The sequence below is a fragment of the Phocoena phocoena genome, chromosome 19 (assembly GCF_963924675.1).
Source record: "Phocoena phocoena chromosome 19, mPhoPho1.1, whole genome shotgun sequence".
NCBI lineage: Eukaryota > Metazoa > Chordata > Mammalia > Artiodactyla > Phocoenidae > Phocoena > Phocoena phocoena.
This window is the reverse complement of record NC_089237.1, coordinates 16,185,903-16,203,702: the sequence shown is the minus strand read 5'-3', so window position 1 is coordinate 16,203,702 and position 17,800 is coordinate 16,185,903. Positions and strand designations below refer to the sequence as shown.

The 17,800-nt window shown below is 44.6% G+C and overlaps 1 protein-coding gene across 5 annotated transcripts in view; it reads right to left on the bottom strand.

Annotated features, from left to right (window-relative positions):
• Positions 1–37: 37 nt before the first annotated feature.
• KANSL1 (KAT8 regulatory NSL complex subunit 1) overlaps positions 38–17,800 on the bottom strand; it is a 121,386-nt gene continuing 103,623 nt past the window's right edge. For 2 of the 5 annotated variants that reach the window (XM_065896719.1, XM_065896720.1), the window contains 9 exons: positions 16,712–16,883; positions 8,057–8,239; positions 7,390–7,578; positions 6,906–7,054; positions 2,802–2,923; positions 2,105–2,162; positions 1,772–1,884; positions 710–962; positions 38–393 (listed from right to left, as the gene is read on the bottom strand). In XM_065896719.1, the coding sequence (XP_065752791.1) occupies positions 166–393; positions 710–962; positions 1,772–1,884; positions 2,105–2,162; positions 2,802–2,923; positions 6,906–7,054; positions 7,390–7,578; positions 8,057–8,239; positions 16,712–16,883 (1,467 nt within the window). In that variant the 3' untranslated portion in view covers positions 38–165. The remainder of the gene's footprint in view (positions 394–709; positions 963–1,771; positions 1,885–2,104; positions 2,163–2,801; positions 2,924–6,905; positions 7,055–7,389; positions 7,579–8,056; positions 8,240–16,711; positions 16,884–17,800) is intronic. The other 3 variants (XM_065896721.1, XM_065896723.1, XM_065896722.1) reach the window with 2 other exon arrangements.

Genomic DNA, 17,800 nt, shown 5'->3' with positions numbered 1-17,800 from the left:
CAAAACAAAAATCAAAACAAGAAAGAAATTATCAAAGTAGAATCTAAATTCCTTAAATTCACTAAAAACTGTGAAAATTTTCGGCATATGATGTTTGAATATCAAACGCAGAGTTTTCTGAAGCTTTAATGCCAATAGTGAGTCTGTTTAGATTCTCATATCCACTCATCTGTGAGTTGGACGCTGAGCTGTGACTGTTGCCGCCAGATGCCGACTCTTGAGGGGAAGGATGGGAGGCGAGGTGGGTGCCACCTCTGTCTCCCGGCCAGTCTTGCTGCCTGAGGTGCGCCGAGTGCAGCGGGACGCCCGTTCCTGTGCATCCAGTTGGTCCTCACTCTCTGCCTGGGGACTATACGCCAGGGGGAAGCTTCGCCGCTCCCATGGCTGGACAGACTGCGGGCAGATAAGATGTCTTGGTGAGGACCCAGTCCCAGCCCACCTCCTTCCCCAGACATGTGGACTGGAGGCCATGACCAGTCTCTCTAGAGTTCCTGGGCTGGCCCAGAAAAAATTATCAGAGTGGGCAACTTTTTAATGATAGCCAGTTCCATGGTACCTTCAGAAAGTCAACTTCAAGTTCAGCCCCCTGTCCCCTTCAAATTGGGGGGGAGGGGGATCCATAAAATGAAGATACATCTTGAGCAGGTGCTGTCCCCCAACAATCCCATCCGCCACCCCACTAATCCCACGGAAAGGCAGCGTTCCTCACCTGCTCGTCGAGCCCCAGCTCTGGTGTGGAACAACGGGTGTCTTCACTGGCCAGGTGTCGGAGAGTGTCCCGTGCCACGGGAGTGAGGGGGGCCGAGTGCAGTTCTGGGCTAATGGGGCTCCTGGGGGACTGCCCGTGGGAGAACTCGGACAAAGAGTGGCTACTGCTGACATCAGGGGAGGCGGGTTGAGGGGTGGAGGGGTTGGCACTGCCCAGCTGCGGCGTTGTCCGGCCGTCTGATGACCTGTAAGACCTGTATACCAAGAAGCACAAATCTGAGTGCCTGGGTAATAGGGAATTTCTTATTGTCTGTTTTTTGGGTTGGGGAGGAGGCATGAAAAAAGCTTCCCGACCAGAGGAGCTGAGGCAGACTGACACCAGCAGTTCTCTCCTAGGAACCACAGACCCCTCACTTTCTTCCACTGCTGTGCACACGGGCAGGCACACAACATGGCATCTAAGAGCTGTGTACGCCTGTCATCCCAAGAAAAGGCCACGGCCGAACAACGCTGGGGGTATCCCTGGCTCAGTGCCCAGTGGATTCACAGGGGAAGGGGAATTAGCCCAGACTCTGAAAACTGCAGGCAAAGAAAAAAGCAAAAACAAGGGCCCTAAATATTTCTACTTGAGAATCCTGAGGGCTTCTCACTGTAACCCTAAAGGGGGAGAGGGCAGGACAGTTCTTCCAAGTAAAGCAAGACCACAAAAATCAAACTCCACTGTTCAAAGGAAGGTTAACTTGTGGTGAGGCCTCCAAAGCTCCTCTAACCCAATCACTACAGCCCCCAACCAGCCTCCAAATGCCACAGACAGCCTACTCCTGGACCCCGGGAGATCACCGGAGTTTGTCAGAACTGGACAGTCGCCACTCAGCAAGGGCCAGCATTTGACTGCTTGTACCCTCATTAGTCCCAACAAACACCACAGAACGTCTGCATTCTCAGCCATCGACAGGGAACGGATATGAAGAACTAAGTGGCAACTCCATGGACACAGCTAGGGTCCCAACTCCCCGTTGACCCTCCCTGCACAGGCCCTGGAGGCCTGTGCCTGCTCCATCACCTGCTGCCCCGCCGCTGAGGTGGCACACTCGTGGTCCACAGCCACCGAGCCCTCTCCATCTCCTCACATTTGGCATGCAGGGCGGCGAAGGCTGCGTCAGACAGGTCCTCTATCTGCAAAAGAGCATCTTCATCAATACCCCCTTTCCTCCAGAAAGTCAAGTTTCAGTGCGTAGACCCATTCTAGAAGCAGCCCCACCCCACATTAGGCTCTTCCTGGTCAGGACAGGAATACAATGAGCTTGCACTTGACACCCACAGGTCCTGAGGCGTCTGCAGTGTGTGCACCCACGAGTGCATGTGCTCTTCTAAGAGCGAACGCCCATGCCATTACCTCCTCATTCTCCTCGTCAGGACTCCCCTTCAGAGACCGAAGATCAACCTCCCGCCAGCTGCAAAACCAGGAAGGAACAATTGTGAGACGGCAGGCAGTCTGGGCAGGATAAGTACATCCGTGCAGGAACGAGAGCTCTCCACCTGCAAGTGACACTGCTCTCTGCTGGGCCTGCTTAGCCCTGGGGCCTCTCTAAGAGGTCCCACACTCAAATGTGCACAAGGGGCAGAAAGAGGGGAAGCAGGCTGAGGGTGGGACTAGAGCTGGTAGACGGACAAACTCAAGCAAAAGAACCTGTTTAGAGGGGACCAGCAGCACCCAGCAGCAGCTGACTGCCGCCACACGGGAGTGCACATACAGGGCTGCCCAGTCTCTTGATGTGTCAACAAAAGCTGGAAATAAACATTCGTATGTGAAATCCTGCTTTGATGCTAACAACAAATTCAATATTTTAAAACCTATTTGTATGCATCAAACAAAACATGTCTATAGCCAGTTTGTGGCCTGTGGTCTGGTTGGTGCTCACATAATGGAAGAAAATTATGTAAAGAAATAATTTCACTCTGATCAGGTAGACCTTCTCTTAAAGAGAAGACAACAGCCAAGGTTAGGCCCCAAAGCTCAGTGACCAGAGGAGAGGGAAAAGGGCAATGACAGGAAGACCAGCAAGAAGAGCCCATCACCCAGGGCCTCTTACCTGGGAGTAAGGATCTCCTTGTACTGCAGCTTCTCTACACGGGTGGTTGCAGCGACTGACATTGGGATGACAATGTTGTTAATATCGAAGGAGCTCTCTCCCCTTCTCCTCCTTACTGGCTGCTGTAAGACAAAGGCAAGTTTAAGAGGGAGGAACAATTCTACGTACCTCAAATTATACATCTGAGATTTAAAACAGGATCACCAATAACCAGGAATCTGGGCCTTTGGGTGGGGCCCAGGCAGGGATGGCAGCGGCTGCTTGCACCTAGGAGACAGTCCCCCAACAGCAAAGTGCGCAGGGGAAATACTAAGCGGTCCTGGGGAGTATCTTCCATCCGCAAGTCTCACTTGCACCCTCTTTCTTCATGGGCTCACGTGAAAAGAGACTTCTGCTGAAGCTTACAGGGGTGGGTATCCTGGGGCCTTGAGTCAATTGCCACGGTTTCTACTCCTCTACACACAGCCTTATTAACAACCCCAACTAAATCTTCCTTTCTGCTTCCCCTTTTATCTCTGTCTATGACACAGACCCATGGGGGATCCTAAAAGCAATGCTTCAGCCTGGTGGTGATTCTTCGGGTTAAAAAGATGAATTCCCCTACCCTAAAAGACGCCCAAAGGACAGGCCCAGCTCAATGGATCATCTAACCTTGGTTGTCATGGAAGCACCTCCTTCTCGTAGATCTGAACTCTTCAGCTAAATCTGTACCAACCATCTGCTCAGCCCTTATGTGATTTCCCCTTCTGGCTATTATTCTGAGGGAAAGAGCTGAGAGCGTTCTAGCTATATCAACAGAGATGAGTGGAGGGAAGCCTTGGCTGTACAGCTCACACTCCTGGAGAAAGGAAATTCGCTCCTATAGGAAGTTAAGATCAAACCCTTGGGAAAGAAGACTAACAAGGATCCAATATCAGAGGAGGAGGCGGGTATCCGCAGCAAGCGGGAGATCGACGGAGGAATAAAGCAGGGAGCCAAAGGGCATGGCTTCTTAGATGGAGGGGCATGTCCACGAGCTGCCTGTGCCCAGATAGCAAACACCCTGCCCTGAAACAGAGAGACTGGCGATTGAGCTGTGAGAGCCCAGAGCGAAACAGTGGGATGACAAACATGCTGCCATGGTGACAATACAGCTGCAGACAACTAAGAGGCTACATTCAAACCCAAACCACCAAGTGTGGCCAGCCCAGAGTGAAGGAAGATGGGGAAGAGGTTGTTCCCTACAGCTGACCTCTCTACTCTCTGCTCCCAGAGGGGGATCTATGATTGATTCATCATATCATTTCAGGACCTTCTCAGAAAATGCTGAAAGGCAATGTTTCCTGGGCCAGGATTTTAGCTGCTGTCACCTACGATTTCAGGTTATTACAATGTCTTTTTCATCTCAGTCTTCTCCTCTGTCTGTAAGAATAGACTGTCACTGACTTCACAAATTTAGGGTAACTGGTTAACCAAAATGGTTGAAGAGACTTTTGCAAGTCTTGCCTGGCTGAGGATTAGTGACCTCACACCCAAAGGCTTCTGCCACATCTCTGCTGAATTTACACACCCCACTACAAGAAGTGTACCTTACGAAAGCCTCAAGAGATAGCTTTCCCTATATCTTGGTCAAGAATGAACGTGAGGGCTTCCCTGGTGGCGCAGTGGTTAAGAGTCCGCCTGCCGATGCAGGGGACGCGGGTTCGTGTCCCGGTCCGGGAAGATCCCACATGCCGCGGAGCGGCTGGGCCCGTGAGCCATGACTGCTGAGCCTGCGCTCCGCAACAGGAGAGGCCACAACAGTGAGAGGCCCGCGTACGGCAAAAAAAAAAAAAAAAGAATGAATGTGAAACTGCTGGCAGAAACAGGAATGTACTTTCCCTGAATCTCCTTGGGCCTGCTGTTAGTGCCTTCAAGGCAAAGGGACAGGAGCGGGTTGTGGGGTTCAGCAGGCTCCAACTCCCACCCTACATTTAGATTTCCCAATTCCATAAGGCACTCATTCGATCTAACTTAACTACTTTCTCCTGTTTGGAACGAGGTGGAGGGCAGGTGATGGGAATGAAAAGTGGTTCCCACACCTGGCTGCACATCAGATGTACGATGAGGAGTATATTTAAAAAAGAAAAAGAAGAAAAAGGTTCAGGGCCCCCTCTCTTCTAACTACCAAATCAGAATACCCAGGGCTTCCAAAAAAGAAAAGAAAAAAGGCCATGGAGGTGATTCTGGTGCATCTATCAGCTCTTGTGGCTTTCTGTGGGAGCACTACCACATACACCCCATCCCTCTCCTCCCCCACCATTTCTCCAGTGTCTTGTAGCTTCTCTACCTTATTTTACCTACCTGGCCTATCACTCTTCTTGCTATTATATAAATCCAGACTCTCTGAAAAAAGGCAGCAAGAGCCTTAAGGGTCAGCACAGTGCTATATACAAAATTTGTACTCATTAGACAATAAGTAAAATTTCAAGTGATCCAGGCCTAAGTTTACATTCTCCAGGCACAAGAGGGCGGCAGGTGAAAAAATACTGAAGTCTCACCAAGTCTCAGAGAAGACTTCTATTAGAATTAGCCTCTTTAAAATAGTTTGGTTTTTCTGAGATCCCCTACTAATGGACAACTGAGTTAGTGATAGATACTACACCACCTATGGAGACAAAATCTGTGTGTGTGGGAGGGGAGGAACAAAGAGGTCATTTGGAAAAGACTCTGATTTTTTTTTTTTTTTGCGGTACACAGGCCTCTCACTGTTGCGGCCTCTCCCATTGCGGAGCACAGGCTCCAGATGCGCAGGCTCAGTGGCCATGGCTCACGGGCCCAGCTGCTCTGCGGCATGTGGGATCTTCCCGTACTGGGGCACGAACCCGTGTCCCCTGCATCAGCAGGTGGACTCTCAACCACTGCACCACCAGGGAAGCCCAAGACTCTGATTTTTAAGAGTAAAGACAGAACAATGTGAAGAATTCCTACCTGATCGCAGGAGCTCAGTGAGCACATTTTGTGGGCTTAGAAGTTTCTTGATATAAGCTCTGAAGGGGCTTCAAAGCACCTGTATAAGTCACCCCTGTAATGCCGCAACCTAGGCTCACTTTGTGCAGCGTGATGGTAAGAGAACTAGCTCTGCAGTCAGACTGCCTGGGTTTGAATCACAATTACACCCTCACAAGTCACCTCACTTTATGCAGCTTACTTAACCTTGGAAAGACTCAGTTTCCCTACCAACAAAATGGGAATCTTTTATACCACCTACGCCTCAAAGGGCATTCATTAAAGGATTGAATGAGGTAACACACATAATGCACTCAGCGCTGACACAACAAACATTACAGTTGTGTCGTTTTATTTTTTACTATCTCCATTATTATTATCATTACTGTATAAAGGACCCTTTTAGTGGGCACAAAGCAGCTACAGGTGTATGTGTTCAAGGAGGCACACACTGAGTAATTAAAACACTAGAATGATATTAATGTCTGGAATGGCCGTGCAAGCAGCTTTCGGGGTGGAGTGTGGTACCGCAAAAGCGGATCAGGGGCCAAAGAGCCTGCCGTTATGAGCACACTACATGTCAGTACTCCCAGCGTGGCCTGCTGGATCTGTAATTCTGCTCTGTACACGTAAAAAACATGGGCTCTATGTCCCACTTCCCTTGCAAGCACCCTAACACACCCAGCGTTTATTCTCACCACTCCAGCTCCACTCCCCAGGAGAGTAAAAACAAGGAAATCAAAAGTCTCCAATGCCCACAGGCATCTCTCTTCTATCCCTCCTCTCATGTTTACTTAGCCCAACAGAGTTAGAGTCATGATACTGTTGAGTTCTGTGTGAAACACAGTCCCACGCATCCTGAATAGTCATAGATCACCCAAGAGTTTGTCTCTGCATCAAGCTTTCTATGGCTGGCTCAGCTCAGATCCATGTCTACTGTGAAAAACAACTCAAGGAAAACAATGTAACGGAGGATCAAATAGCACCACTTTGACTTGAAAAAGACAAATACGCCAAGATGAGTCGAGTCCCCATAACTGCCCTGGCCCTTACAACCCTCTCTCTACACTGTCCTCCAGACCCACTGGAACGAGCTGTCACTGCAGAGGGGCTGTCCAACTCCACGCAGGTACTTACAGACGTGCTGGCTGTAACCTGTGGACTAGAGCTGGTGGGTGCAGAGGTGTCTGATGACGCGGAGAGCTGTCGCACCAAGGGACTGTGTGGTGGATGGTGGGTGGCCGCCAAGTAGCTCGAACTGCTCAGGTCCGTGTGATGCTTCAACACTGCAGAAGTCAACAGAAAAGAGGAATACGTGGCTACCTCAACCTGTTCTACTTCCAGCACAAGCCAGGAATGCCAGCAATATGCAATAAAGGCAAAAATGCTTTCTAAGCCTAAAGGATAAAAAGATGAAGCAAACTGGTTGACGGGAGGTAGGGATGGAGCAGAGGTTGCTACAGAGTAAGAAGTGACCTACACTTAGAAGCAGTAGGGGCCCTCTACTCTGCCTTCCTAGAAAGTGAAGGACAAAGCTAAGGGCAATTATAAGAAGCCCAGGCTGCCCCAGAAAGCCCTGAGCAGGTGCAAACGAAGGCAGAGGTGCCGGGCCTGGCCCTACCTTCACTTCTCTCGGATGAATGGTCTCGCAATCTCATTTTGCTGTGGTTTGGGTCATGCACGGGTGGCGGCGGGTTGAGCGAGCGCTCTGCTTTGGGCGCTGTCACTCGCTCCACCATAGGCACGGCCCCCACATCGTCTAAGTGCTGCCTGTGGGTCCTGTCAGGCCGGGTTTGGTGATGGGACAGCTCTGAAGAGGGGAACAGAAAAAGAGCTGTGAAACACCTCCTCTCAATCTTTTCTTATTTGAGTTCCGAGCTCTTGAGTTCTCTCTAGGTCAGTGATAGACACCCAGGGCAGCAGGACAGTCCTCTGGGACTGACGCTTCTGGCAAATAACACACTGGCCAAAACAGACCAGGGAGCCCACGGGGCTCTCAACCAGAAAAAAGTGACACCAGACTACAGAAGACAGCCTGCCCACAGATGGACCCAATGCCATGGAAAGTTGGCTGTTCACTGAGCCCCAAGATACATGGTGTCTGGAATAGCTTTCACAGTCCATCCGAGAGCATCTAAGACAAGTAGGAAAAGAAGACTGTGAGCTGAATTTACATCAGTCAACTGCTTCTCCCAACCCCGACACAGTGCCATGGCCATACCAGTAACCTAAGAACATAAAAGGAATAGGAAAGTAATTGGAGGACTCTCTGGACCCCTGAAACTTACTGGCTGTTGTCAGGAAGGAGTTGACCAACTTGTGCCTGTCTTTACGAGTTGGATCAGGGAGACTGCCTGGCATGGGTGCTCTGTGCTTAAGTGAAAACTTTTTTGGAGGTTTGATTTTGTCAAAAGGTTTGTTCTGCCATTGAGATTTCAGCATGCTCTGGAAGTGCAGGCTTGTGGGAACATCTGCAAGAAACACAAAACACTGCGGTTTTAGTCCAGACACCTGGGCTCTGGGCTCTTCTCTCACAAAGTGAGGTGTGTTCACAGCAACTCTAGGTCACCGGTGAGTGAGACCCACACTGCACCCTTCTTTTATTTACCCAGTGGCAGGATGACCCAAGCAGGGCAAGCACTGTCACGTGGAAGATCTGTTTATTGGAACTTTACTGAAGGTCATTCTTTTATTCACAGACAAGTCACTGTTGCCTTTTATTTGCAAGTTCTACACAAAGAAATCTAAAATACCTTTTGTTAGATTGATGAACTTTTCTTTGTTCCTGTGTTCCACCAAGTCTGTTAATTTTATTGGTTTGAAAGATTGATAAACATCCTGTTCTTATTCTTCTAGAAACTGAAATATTTCGACCTACTTCTTTCTATCAACATAAAGTTAATCAGGATATATTCACTCAACAACTACTTACCGTCTATTATTTTATCAGACACTGTACTGGGTACTACATCTTCCCCTAAATAAGAACTATACTATTCTCCCCCCTCCTTCCTCCAGACCCTCACCACCTCCCACCTGGGGATTACCTAGGTTTTTAAGTGGATTAGTTAATATTCAATATCGTGAATTAATCTTTTAGACTTAATTATAATTTTTTAACCTTCTTTGGGGGTTCACCACTGTTTCTTGCATCTTTCCATTTTGTTAGTTTCCTCTTTTATTTTCCTAAGAATGTGGCCTTGAGTAATTTCTTTAGAAATAGTATTTCTAGATTAAAACTAGTTTTCTCTCAGACTTTAAAGCTATTACTACAGTGTCACCAATGAGATGGAATATGACTCATTCACTTGTAGGTGCTCTGTTTCTTCCTTTAAACTTTTATTGGGGGTTTAAGCTTGTTGTGGTGCTCTACAGGTCAGTTTGGGGAGAACTCTTAACACTGAGTCTTTCAGTCAGTGAGCGTGGTACACCTCTCCATTTATTTAGGATTTCTTTAATTTTCTCTCATCAGTGTTAGGTAGTTTTCATTGTACAGTTCTTTAAAAAAAAAGTTATTTATTATTAATTAATTATTTAGCTAGCTGCGCCAGGTCTTAGTTGCAGCACGCGAGATCCAGTTCCCTGACCAAGGATCAAACCTGAGCCCCTGCATTGGAGTGTGGAGTCTTAACCACTAGGCCGCCAAGGAAGTCCCCACTGTACAGTTCTTTTTTTGTGTGTGTGTGTGTACAGTTCTTATACATATTTTGTTAATTTGATATTTTTGATGACATTATACATGATAGCACTTTTAAAAATTTCAATTTATAATTGTTTACTGCTAGTATGTAGAAATACAGTAATTTTTAATATAGTGACCTGTATCCTGTGATCTTGCTAAATCCATTACGAAGTTTTTGTTTGTTGTTGTGTTGTCCTTAGAATTTTCTACATACACAAGTATGTCACTTACAAAAAGCTGTTTTACTTTCTAATTTGTATGCCTTTTATTTCTATTTCTTGTCCTATTATTCTGGGTAGAACCTCTAGTGGCAATCTGAAACTTATATTTTTCCTTTTTATAGTCTCATTCTGAAACTTCACCACCATGGATACAGGTGTGGGTCTTTTTTCAGGGTTCTGAAAAACTTTCCATGGTCCTTTTTAATCTGAAGACCAGAACATCTCTCTTTAGCTCCCAATGCCTCCTGGGAATCATTAACTACCTGGGACACAGTCAAAGTCCAAGCCCCTGGGACTTCCCTGGTGGCACAGTGGTTAAGAATCCGCCTGCCAATGCAAGCGACGTGGATTCGAGCCCTGGTCTGGGAAGATCTCACATGCCATGGAGCAACTAAGCCTGTGCGCCACAACTACTGAGCCCACATGCCACAACTACTGAAGCCCACGTGTCTAGAGCCCGTGCTCTGCAACAAGAGAAGCCACCACAATTAGAAACACTTGCATCACAACAAAGAGCAGCCCCTGCTCGCTGCAACTAGAGGAAGCCCAGGCACAGCAACGAAGACCCAATGCAGCCAAAACTAACATAAATAAAACAAATTAAAAAAAAAAAAAAGGTCCCAGCCCCTGAGTTCATACCCGCTGCTGTAGCAAAGAATGAAACACCACCACTTTATGGAAAAGGGGAAAAATCCAACCTAGCTATATTCCAAAACAAGTCCAAACTTATCACCCAGGCAAATGCCCAGGTCCCATCCTTAGTTCTGTGTCCTTTTTCATTGTGGGCAAAGAACCTTCCCCTACCAGCTCCTACCCCATAGGAGTTTACTCAAAAGCATGTGCTTTGGGCTCCCCTTTTTTCTAGTTTTATTTCTTCACAGTTATCCTGTTTGTTTTCCATCTTTCAAAAAATCACTCCAAACTCTATTCACCAATGGCATGCCTTCTTTTTTTCAGAATTGTCAGAGGTTTTATTTAGTGTATTTTCTAAACATTATTGGGGTTTTGGTGCCCAGGGATCTGATGTGCTTAATCTGAGCTAGGAATGGGGGGCAAAGAAGAGGGGAATAAATTAACATTTACTAAACCCATTATACTGTGGCTGGCACTGTGTATTACTTAATCTTTGTAACAATTCCATGATGTAAACATTACTATGCTCCCTTTAAAGCTAAAAAACAGATCCAGAAAGGTGAATTAACTGTCAAGGTTACACAGTTTAGTAAGTAACAAGCAACATTCAAACTCAGGTCTGTAAAATCCTAAAACCTATATTCTTAGCCACTACACCATGAAATTATTCTTTGGCCCAGAGAATGGAGCAGTTTAATCCTGGCGTGAAATCTGGTATTTCTCAAATTATTCCTAAGGAACTGGAGAGTACAGGATATTTTTCAAAAGAGTTCTGCAGTGTAAAAAAGAAACTCCTTCCTATAGCATAGACCATGTATTTCATGACACTTCAAAGAACAAGATAAATCTCTGGGAACAGTGCTATCTCCTGAAATTTTTTCCCATAATCATTCTTTCTTTTCTACACTTAAAAACAAATTCACCTATCCCAAACCTTAACATAAATATATCAGCTTTCAGCCAGGCCAACGATATCAGAGCTCATTGTACTCCCAGCCCTTAGATCCCACCCAAGGCCCTCAATAAAATGGTTTGATTATCCCACCCCCCAAAGGTCAAATGTTAAAAAAAAAAAAAAAAAAGATCTCCCAACTAAGAATTAAGTTTAGCGGTATTAATGGTAAAAATTCCTTGCTCTAACTCAGAGTGGTTGGGGAAAAGTATATAGGAAATAAAGCATCATCTAGCGGAATTCTGAAAGCTGGGCTGAGCTTGAAGGTATAAAGAAGGCTCAAGAAGTGGAAGAGCACCTCCTCTACATCCCAGGATACCCCCTGGTCAGCAGGAGAATTATTCCCCCTTGGCAAAGGCTGGGTTTTTTTTGTTTGTTTTTTTTGGCCATGCCACGCAGCATGCAGAATCTTCCCTGAGCAGGGATCGATCCCCCTGCATTGGGAGTATGGAGTCTTAACTACTGGACTGCCAAGGAAGCCTGCAAAGGCTGTTTAATGGGACTACAAAAGCATAGTAGTTTCACTGTCTTTTCCTTTTATTTTCCACAGTCACTGTGCTCCCAAACCTGAAAATTAAGCCAGAGAGAAAAGGAAATAGGATATGGTTATGGTGGAAATAAGTAGTCCTAAACACGGGTCCTCGTCCCATCACTGAGTAGGAGAAAACAAGAACAAATCACTTAGCTGGGCTTTAGCTTCTTCATCTGTAAAATGAGGCAGCAAGACTTGATCAGAGCTGGTAACATCCTAGCACACATGCTCTAGCTCTCTCCTCTTCTGTCTGCTGCAGGCACAGGCTACTCGCAACATTCTTTCTGTTGTACCCCAAGACCTTAGACCCATCTCAAATAATTAACTAGTTAATTAAATCCATACAGACAACATCAATCAATTCGAGTTAAGCACGAGAGAAAATACATTTATATGTTATTGCTAGACCAGATGACTACTGATCTCTCAACTCTAACATGTTAAATCAATGAGTCTTCAACTAAAACTCCACTGCCCTCACTTAAATGCTCTGAAGCGGAAGCTGGCACAGTGTAGACCACTACTGCCTTGTGCTCTGGAAATGAAGTACTAAGCAGAACCAAGAGCAATTTCCCCTATAAGCCCATTGAGTAAGCAGTTAGGGATAATAACAAACTGTTTAAGGGACTCAGGCTGCTAGAAGTTTGCTGTGTTTTAACTGCTTTTATATGAGTAAAGAGAAACTCAAGTTAAACCCCCCAGTCAGTGAACAAAAATGATCTCTTAGGAATTGCTGGTCTGAGTTCCTGTTCTGAGTAATAACACCTGGGATCTACAGAGCTACAACTCTGAAACAGATTGGATATAGAGGACCTGAAAGTAAGCAAAGAGTTGTAAAAATGCAAGAGAACACAGTAGAGACCCATTCAGCTAGAGGACTCCACACACTGCATACCTGCATAGGTAATGGCTATTAAAGTATATTATCAAACAGGAAGGTGCAGATCAATGACAGGAAACATCATCTTAGGTTACTATTTCCTCAAACAAAATGAAAAGACTTTAACTTCAGGCCCACCAGGGTCTGACACTCCAAGATTAACCTGTTTTACTCATTACTTTCCACCATTTTCTCAAGAACACTTTCTGGTGGTGTTTTGTAATGCTCACTTCCTCCTCCTGCTGGTAAGGTACAGTGGCCTCATGTATACAGCTAATTGTCTTGGCAAGCTCTCTCAAGAGCATTGATCTTCGCAGCCAGCAGGTGGTGCTCTTACTAAGCACAAACCTAAATCTAAACATTCTTTTCCCCAAGGTTATATACATCCTCTGCATTTCAAGCTAAGGATTAACTGGCTTGATTAAGTGAGGTAATAAGGAAACAAGCTCCTCTTTCTGGAGTACTAAAGGGTTATCACACCCTAATGTCTCCACCTTCCAGTCAGGCAGTAGTTCCTCAAATTAATGGTAGTGGCTGAGGTGTGGCAAGATGGAAGATAGAACTCTAAGATTAAGAGCTGCAGTTGGTTCCCATCCTCACAAAGTACACAAACTGGTTAGGAAACATTAGTAAAACTCTACACGAAAATGAAAAGCTGGAAGTCCCGCCGTCTTTTAAATACAGTCTAGAGAAGAGGCTGCAAAGGGGTGGCGCAGAAGTCAGGTGTGGAGCACGTCTGACTCACACAGGGGTGCTGGCTGCTAGTCTTCACCATTACTCACTATTCTACACAGAGATATTTGGGGCATCTCAATACTTTAGGAGGCGCTATTCACGTCTTTGTGGCCCTGGGAATCTTCCAGTTTACAAATAGATAGCATTCTGAATGTGGCAGTTGGTTGGATCAAGTCAAAATTATCCCGATAGTCACAATATTAGATACACTAATTAGGCCCCCGAATCAACCCACAGAAAGTCTTAATTTATCCATAGGCAGATATGTTAACCATTCTACTTGGTATATATACTATTCCCCTGTACAGTCTCATAAGTAAGAGTTTAATGACCAACTCGCTTGTCCAAACCCCAATGTCATGGTTAGGAGGGGTGTGTGTGTGTGTACACGTGTGTGTGTCAGAGAGAGGGGAGAGAAGGGGGAAAGGCAGGAGGGGGAAAAAGTGGTGGGGGAGACAAGACAGACACAGAGAAACGGCAGGCAGGAAAATGAAGACCACAGAGACCACAGAAAGGGGTCTCCTTCCTTTCCCCCTCATTTGCTACCTATAGTTGCTTGGAATGGAATGGAGTGGGGAAGTGTAAGGGCAGCAGTCAGATTTATAGATACGATGCAGTCAGAAGAAGAGAAAGTGTTAATAGGGAATGGGTACCTCCTAGTAGAGATGCTGAATGATGGAACAGGAGACGCCAGGCAGGTGTTTCAGGCATATCTGATCGGGGGATGGGAGACAGAATTCACAACTATACATGGTAATACTGCTGACAAAGGAATGATCAGCATATTTATCAACTGATATTCAATGAGTATGGAAGAGACCTTATCAGATATAACTATAGGCTTCAGCCTTCTTTATTCAAATATGAGACCATACAATTCAATATTGTAATCCTGAGAGAGTAACTCAAGAAATGTTCCCAAATCATTCTGGTGTCTCTGTCTGTAGCTAGAGTCTGGAAACAGGTAGAAACCTGACTTCTCTTAATATCCTGGCTGGGGAGAAACATGAACTATAGTGAAAAGAAGGACAGGTATCAGATGACCTCGGTTTGAATTCTGGAGCCTTCTACATTAGCTATGTAGCCTGAGATAAACCACAACCTCTCTAAGCCTATTTCTTGATCTGTAAAACTGAAGTAACTTTATAAGATTACTGAGAGAAGCAAATGAAACAAGTATAAGAAAAGTGCTTGTAAACTATAAAACACTATATAAATATTATCTTAAGTTATATAAGTTATAATCCAAATGGCAAGAAAGGGTAAATGTCAATGACTCTGGAATCTGAAGTACAGAGGAGGATGTTGTAGTGTTTTCTACTCATCATGTTCTGAAGTTTATTTACTGCTCCACCACTCCTGACCTAAACCCCTGCCTAGCTTGCTATCCATATGTTTCAAGTTCTCTAAATATTTCCACTCTTACTAGAAGTCATGTGGCAGCAAGAATATTATACCATGCCTTTCTTACAGTTGAAGGGAGTCATGATAAGGCTTGGAGTAGCTCAACAGATTTAGGTGACCAAGAAAGAATCCAGTCATTTGAAGAACAGATAAGGAATGAGGGGATTACAGTCATCTAATGTTTGATCAATTAGAAGATGGGATTCTCCAGGATAGTTTATCAGTAATGACTGTTTTTATAAATAAAGTTTTATTGAAACAGCCACACCCACTTGCTTATACATGGTCTACGACTGCTTTTGTGCTATATGGGCAGAGTTGCCTAGTTACAACATAGACTAAACCTAGCCAGTATGATCCATAAAGCCTAAATTATTTAGTATCTGCCCTTTTATGAAAAAGATAATATACTACTGATGCTAGAAAAAACTTGGGTTTTCTTCTCATGCCAATAAGTAAATCTTACATCCCATATAATCCACATTCCCCAGACTCCTATTTTAGTTATCCTCCTTTCAAAAACTTGTACAGACTATCTGTAAGGTGCTATGAAGGATAGAGCAGGAAGAAAAACATGGTCCCTTATCCCGAGAGAACTTAAAATTTAACTAATGGAAAATAAGGTCATAAACAGCCATCATATAAGCCATAACACACAGATACAATAACACAGTGATTCAAGAGGGGCCAGATCATGAGATTATTTGCAAATCAGTGAAACAAATCCAGATTATGAAAACACTGGCTTCCTGTCGTCTATAGAACAGTTTTCAACATTTTTGCTCATGTACCCCCACCATTTGAAATGTAATTTTTTATTTTTTAAATTAAAAAATTTTTTTGGCCACACCGCGAGGCTTGTGGGATCTCAGTTCCCCCACCACGAATTGAACCCGGGCCCTGAGCAGTGAAAGCATGGAGTCCTAACCACTGGACCGCCAGGGAATTCCGAAATATAGTTTTTAATAAAATCATAAACTCAGACAGTTGTAAAGGCTGTATTTTCTAGAATACTACATGCATTAAAGATATTTATTTATACCAACACCTCAGCATGTACATATATAATATTTACTTTAACTAAAAAAAATCTTTTACACCTACTTATTCAATCAGACTACAGTCACAGTAAAATCTAATTTCAGTTGTTAATTCTTTCTCTTTTTAAAACTTAAATACTGTACAGTTGACGTGCAATATGTTAGTTTCAGGTGTAAGTTATTAATTCTCTAAATATTTATTCTAAGGTGACAGAAAAGGCAGAGAATCTTGCCTTAAGTTATATACAAAAAAATAATGTACCTCCGTCTTCATTATTTTTTATTCAAAACTTTCTTTTACTTAATTCCCACAGGATTCTTCTTCAGGAGCCATGAACTCTGAAATGGTTCGTTTGGTGTCCCTACTGCCCAAGGTTTTTATACTCTGGGGGGCAAGACCCACAGCAAGACTCAATATGGGTAAGAGGAATGACTTTCATGTAGTGGGAGAAAAGCAATTATGAAAAGGGAGGTGGAAAAGGAAAACTGGCAGACATGGAGGCTTATCAGGTAGATCAACTTAGCAGCGCTGCCCATGCTGTTTTACATCATGGCACACACAGATAATACATTTTTTAAGACAGACTCTGTATAACAGACCAGGCTCCAAGCGTTGTGGCTGGAGGCAACTGTCCTAGCCTCACCATTTGAAGTGTTAGGGGAATTTCTCTCTTCGCAAGCTGCAATGTTTTAGTGGCACATTCCGGTCTGGGAGATCTATTTGCAAAATTCTAAGAGAAGACTTTGTTGACAGCAATACCTTGACAGTACCTGGGGGTTGTACCAGAATCTTGGCCGACTTTCTTTCACTTTGAACCCTTCAAGTCTCACGTATTAGACTTTATATTATGTAGACTTTCTTACCATCTGGAAATGCTAGAACCGGGTGAACACAAGAATCCAACTGGGAAAGGCGTTCCAACAGAGGGGCTTCATAGTGGATTTCTGGAGGCGTGGTGCTGGCACTGCCTGAGCCGCACAATGCACAGGAGGGGTTCACATCACAGCCAGAGCGCACTGTGCTGTTCCGGTGAACCTGTGAAAAGTCAGACAAAACTGACAATTCAGTGTCTGATAAAAACCCAGCTCCCCATTCAGTATCCCAAAGATTCAAAAGGCCCTCTCTAGGGACTTCCTTGGCAGTCCAGTGGTTAAGACTCCGCACTTCCAATGAAGGGGGGCACGGGTCCGATCCCTGGTCGGGGAACTAAGATCCTGCATGCCGTGCAGTGCGGCCGGAAACAAAAAATCATTATGATGTACACCTGAAACTATATAATCTTATATGTCCATTATACCTCAATAAAATAAGAAATAAAAGTGACCTGCAAGCTAAAAAAAAAAAAAAAAAAAAAAAGGCCCTCTCTAGATACATATATGACACCAAACAAAAAGTGTGACCAGTTTGTTAAAAGATTTCCATTTCTCCAACACATTAACCTTCAAAGTAATTAAGTAAACCTGCTTCTTCTCCAATGAAGACATCAAGTTATGTGAAGCCCTTAGGTGCTTACCAAGAACACTTTACAAAACCTGTATGTTTCTACCACCTTGATGGTTTTCTACCATCTACTAAGGTGAATAGCTGGCTCCAGATTTCTGGCTGGAACATGACTTTGCCCTCTTCAGCAACTTCATCCACCTAAGAGCCATACTAATGAATAACCAACCATACCTCTCCTGTTCTTTTCAAATCTCCTGCTATAAAAAGACTTCCAGGTGGCCTGAAACGACACGGAAAATTTCCGTGGACTACACAGAACTCATTAGCTACTCTTTAACCTAGCCTAAAAATCTACTGTTATAAAGCTCATACTTAAGTAATGAAAATGAATTTGGGGTGGTGAGTGTTCATACACACAGTCTTTGTGTTAGACTAACTCCAATGGGATAGAAATCATTTTCATTAAACTTCCTTTGTATACATGTTAGCAGGATAAGAAATACCTCTCC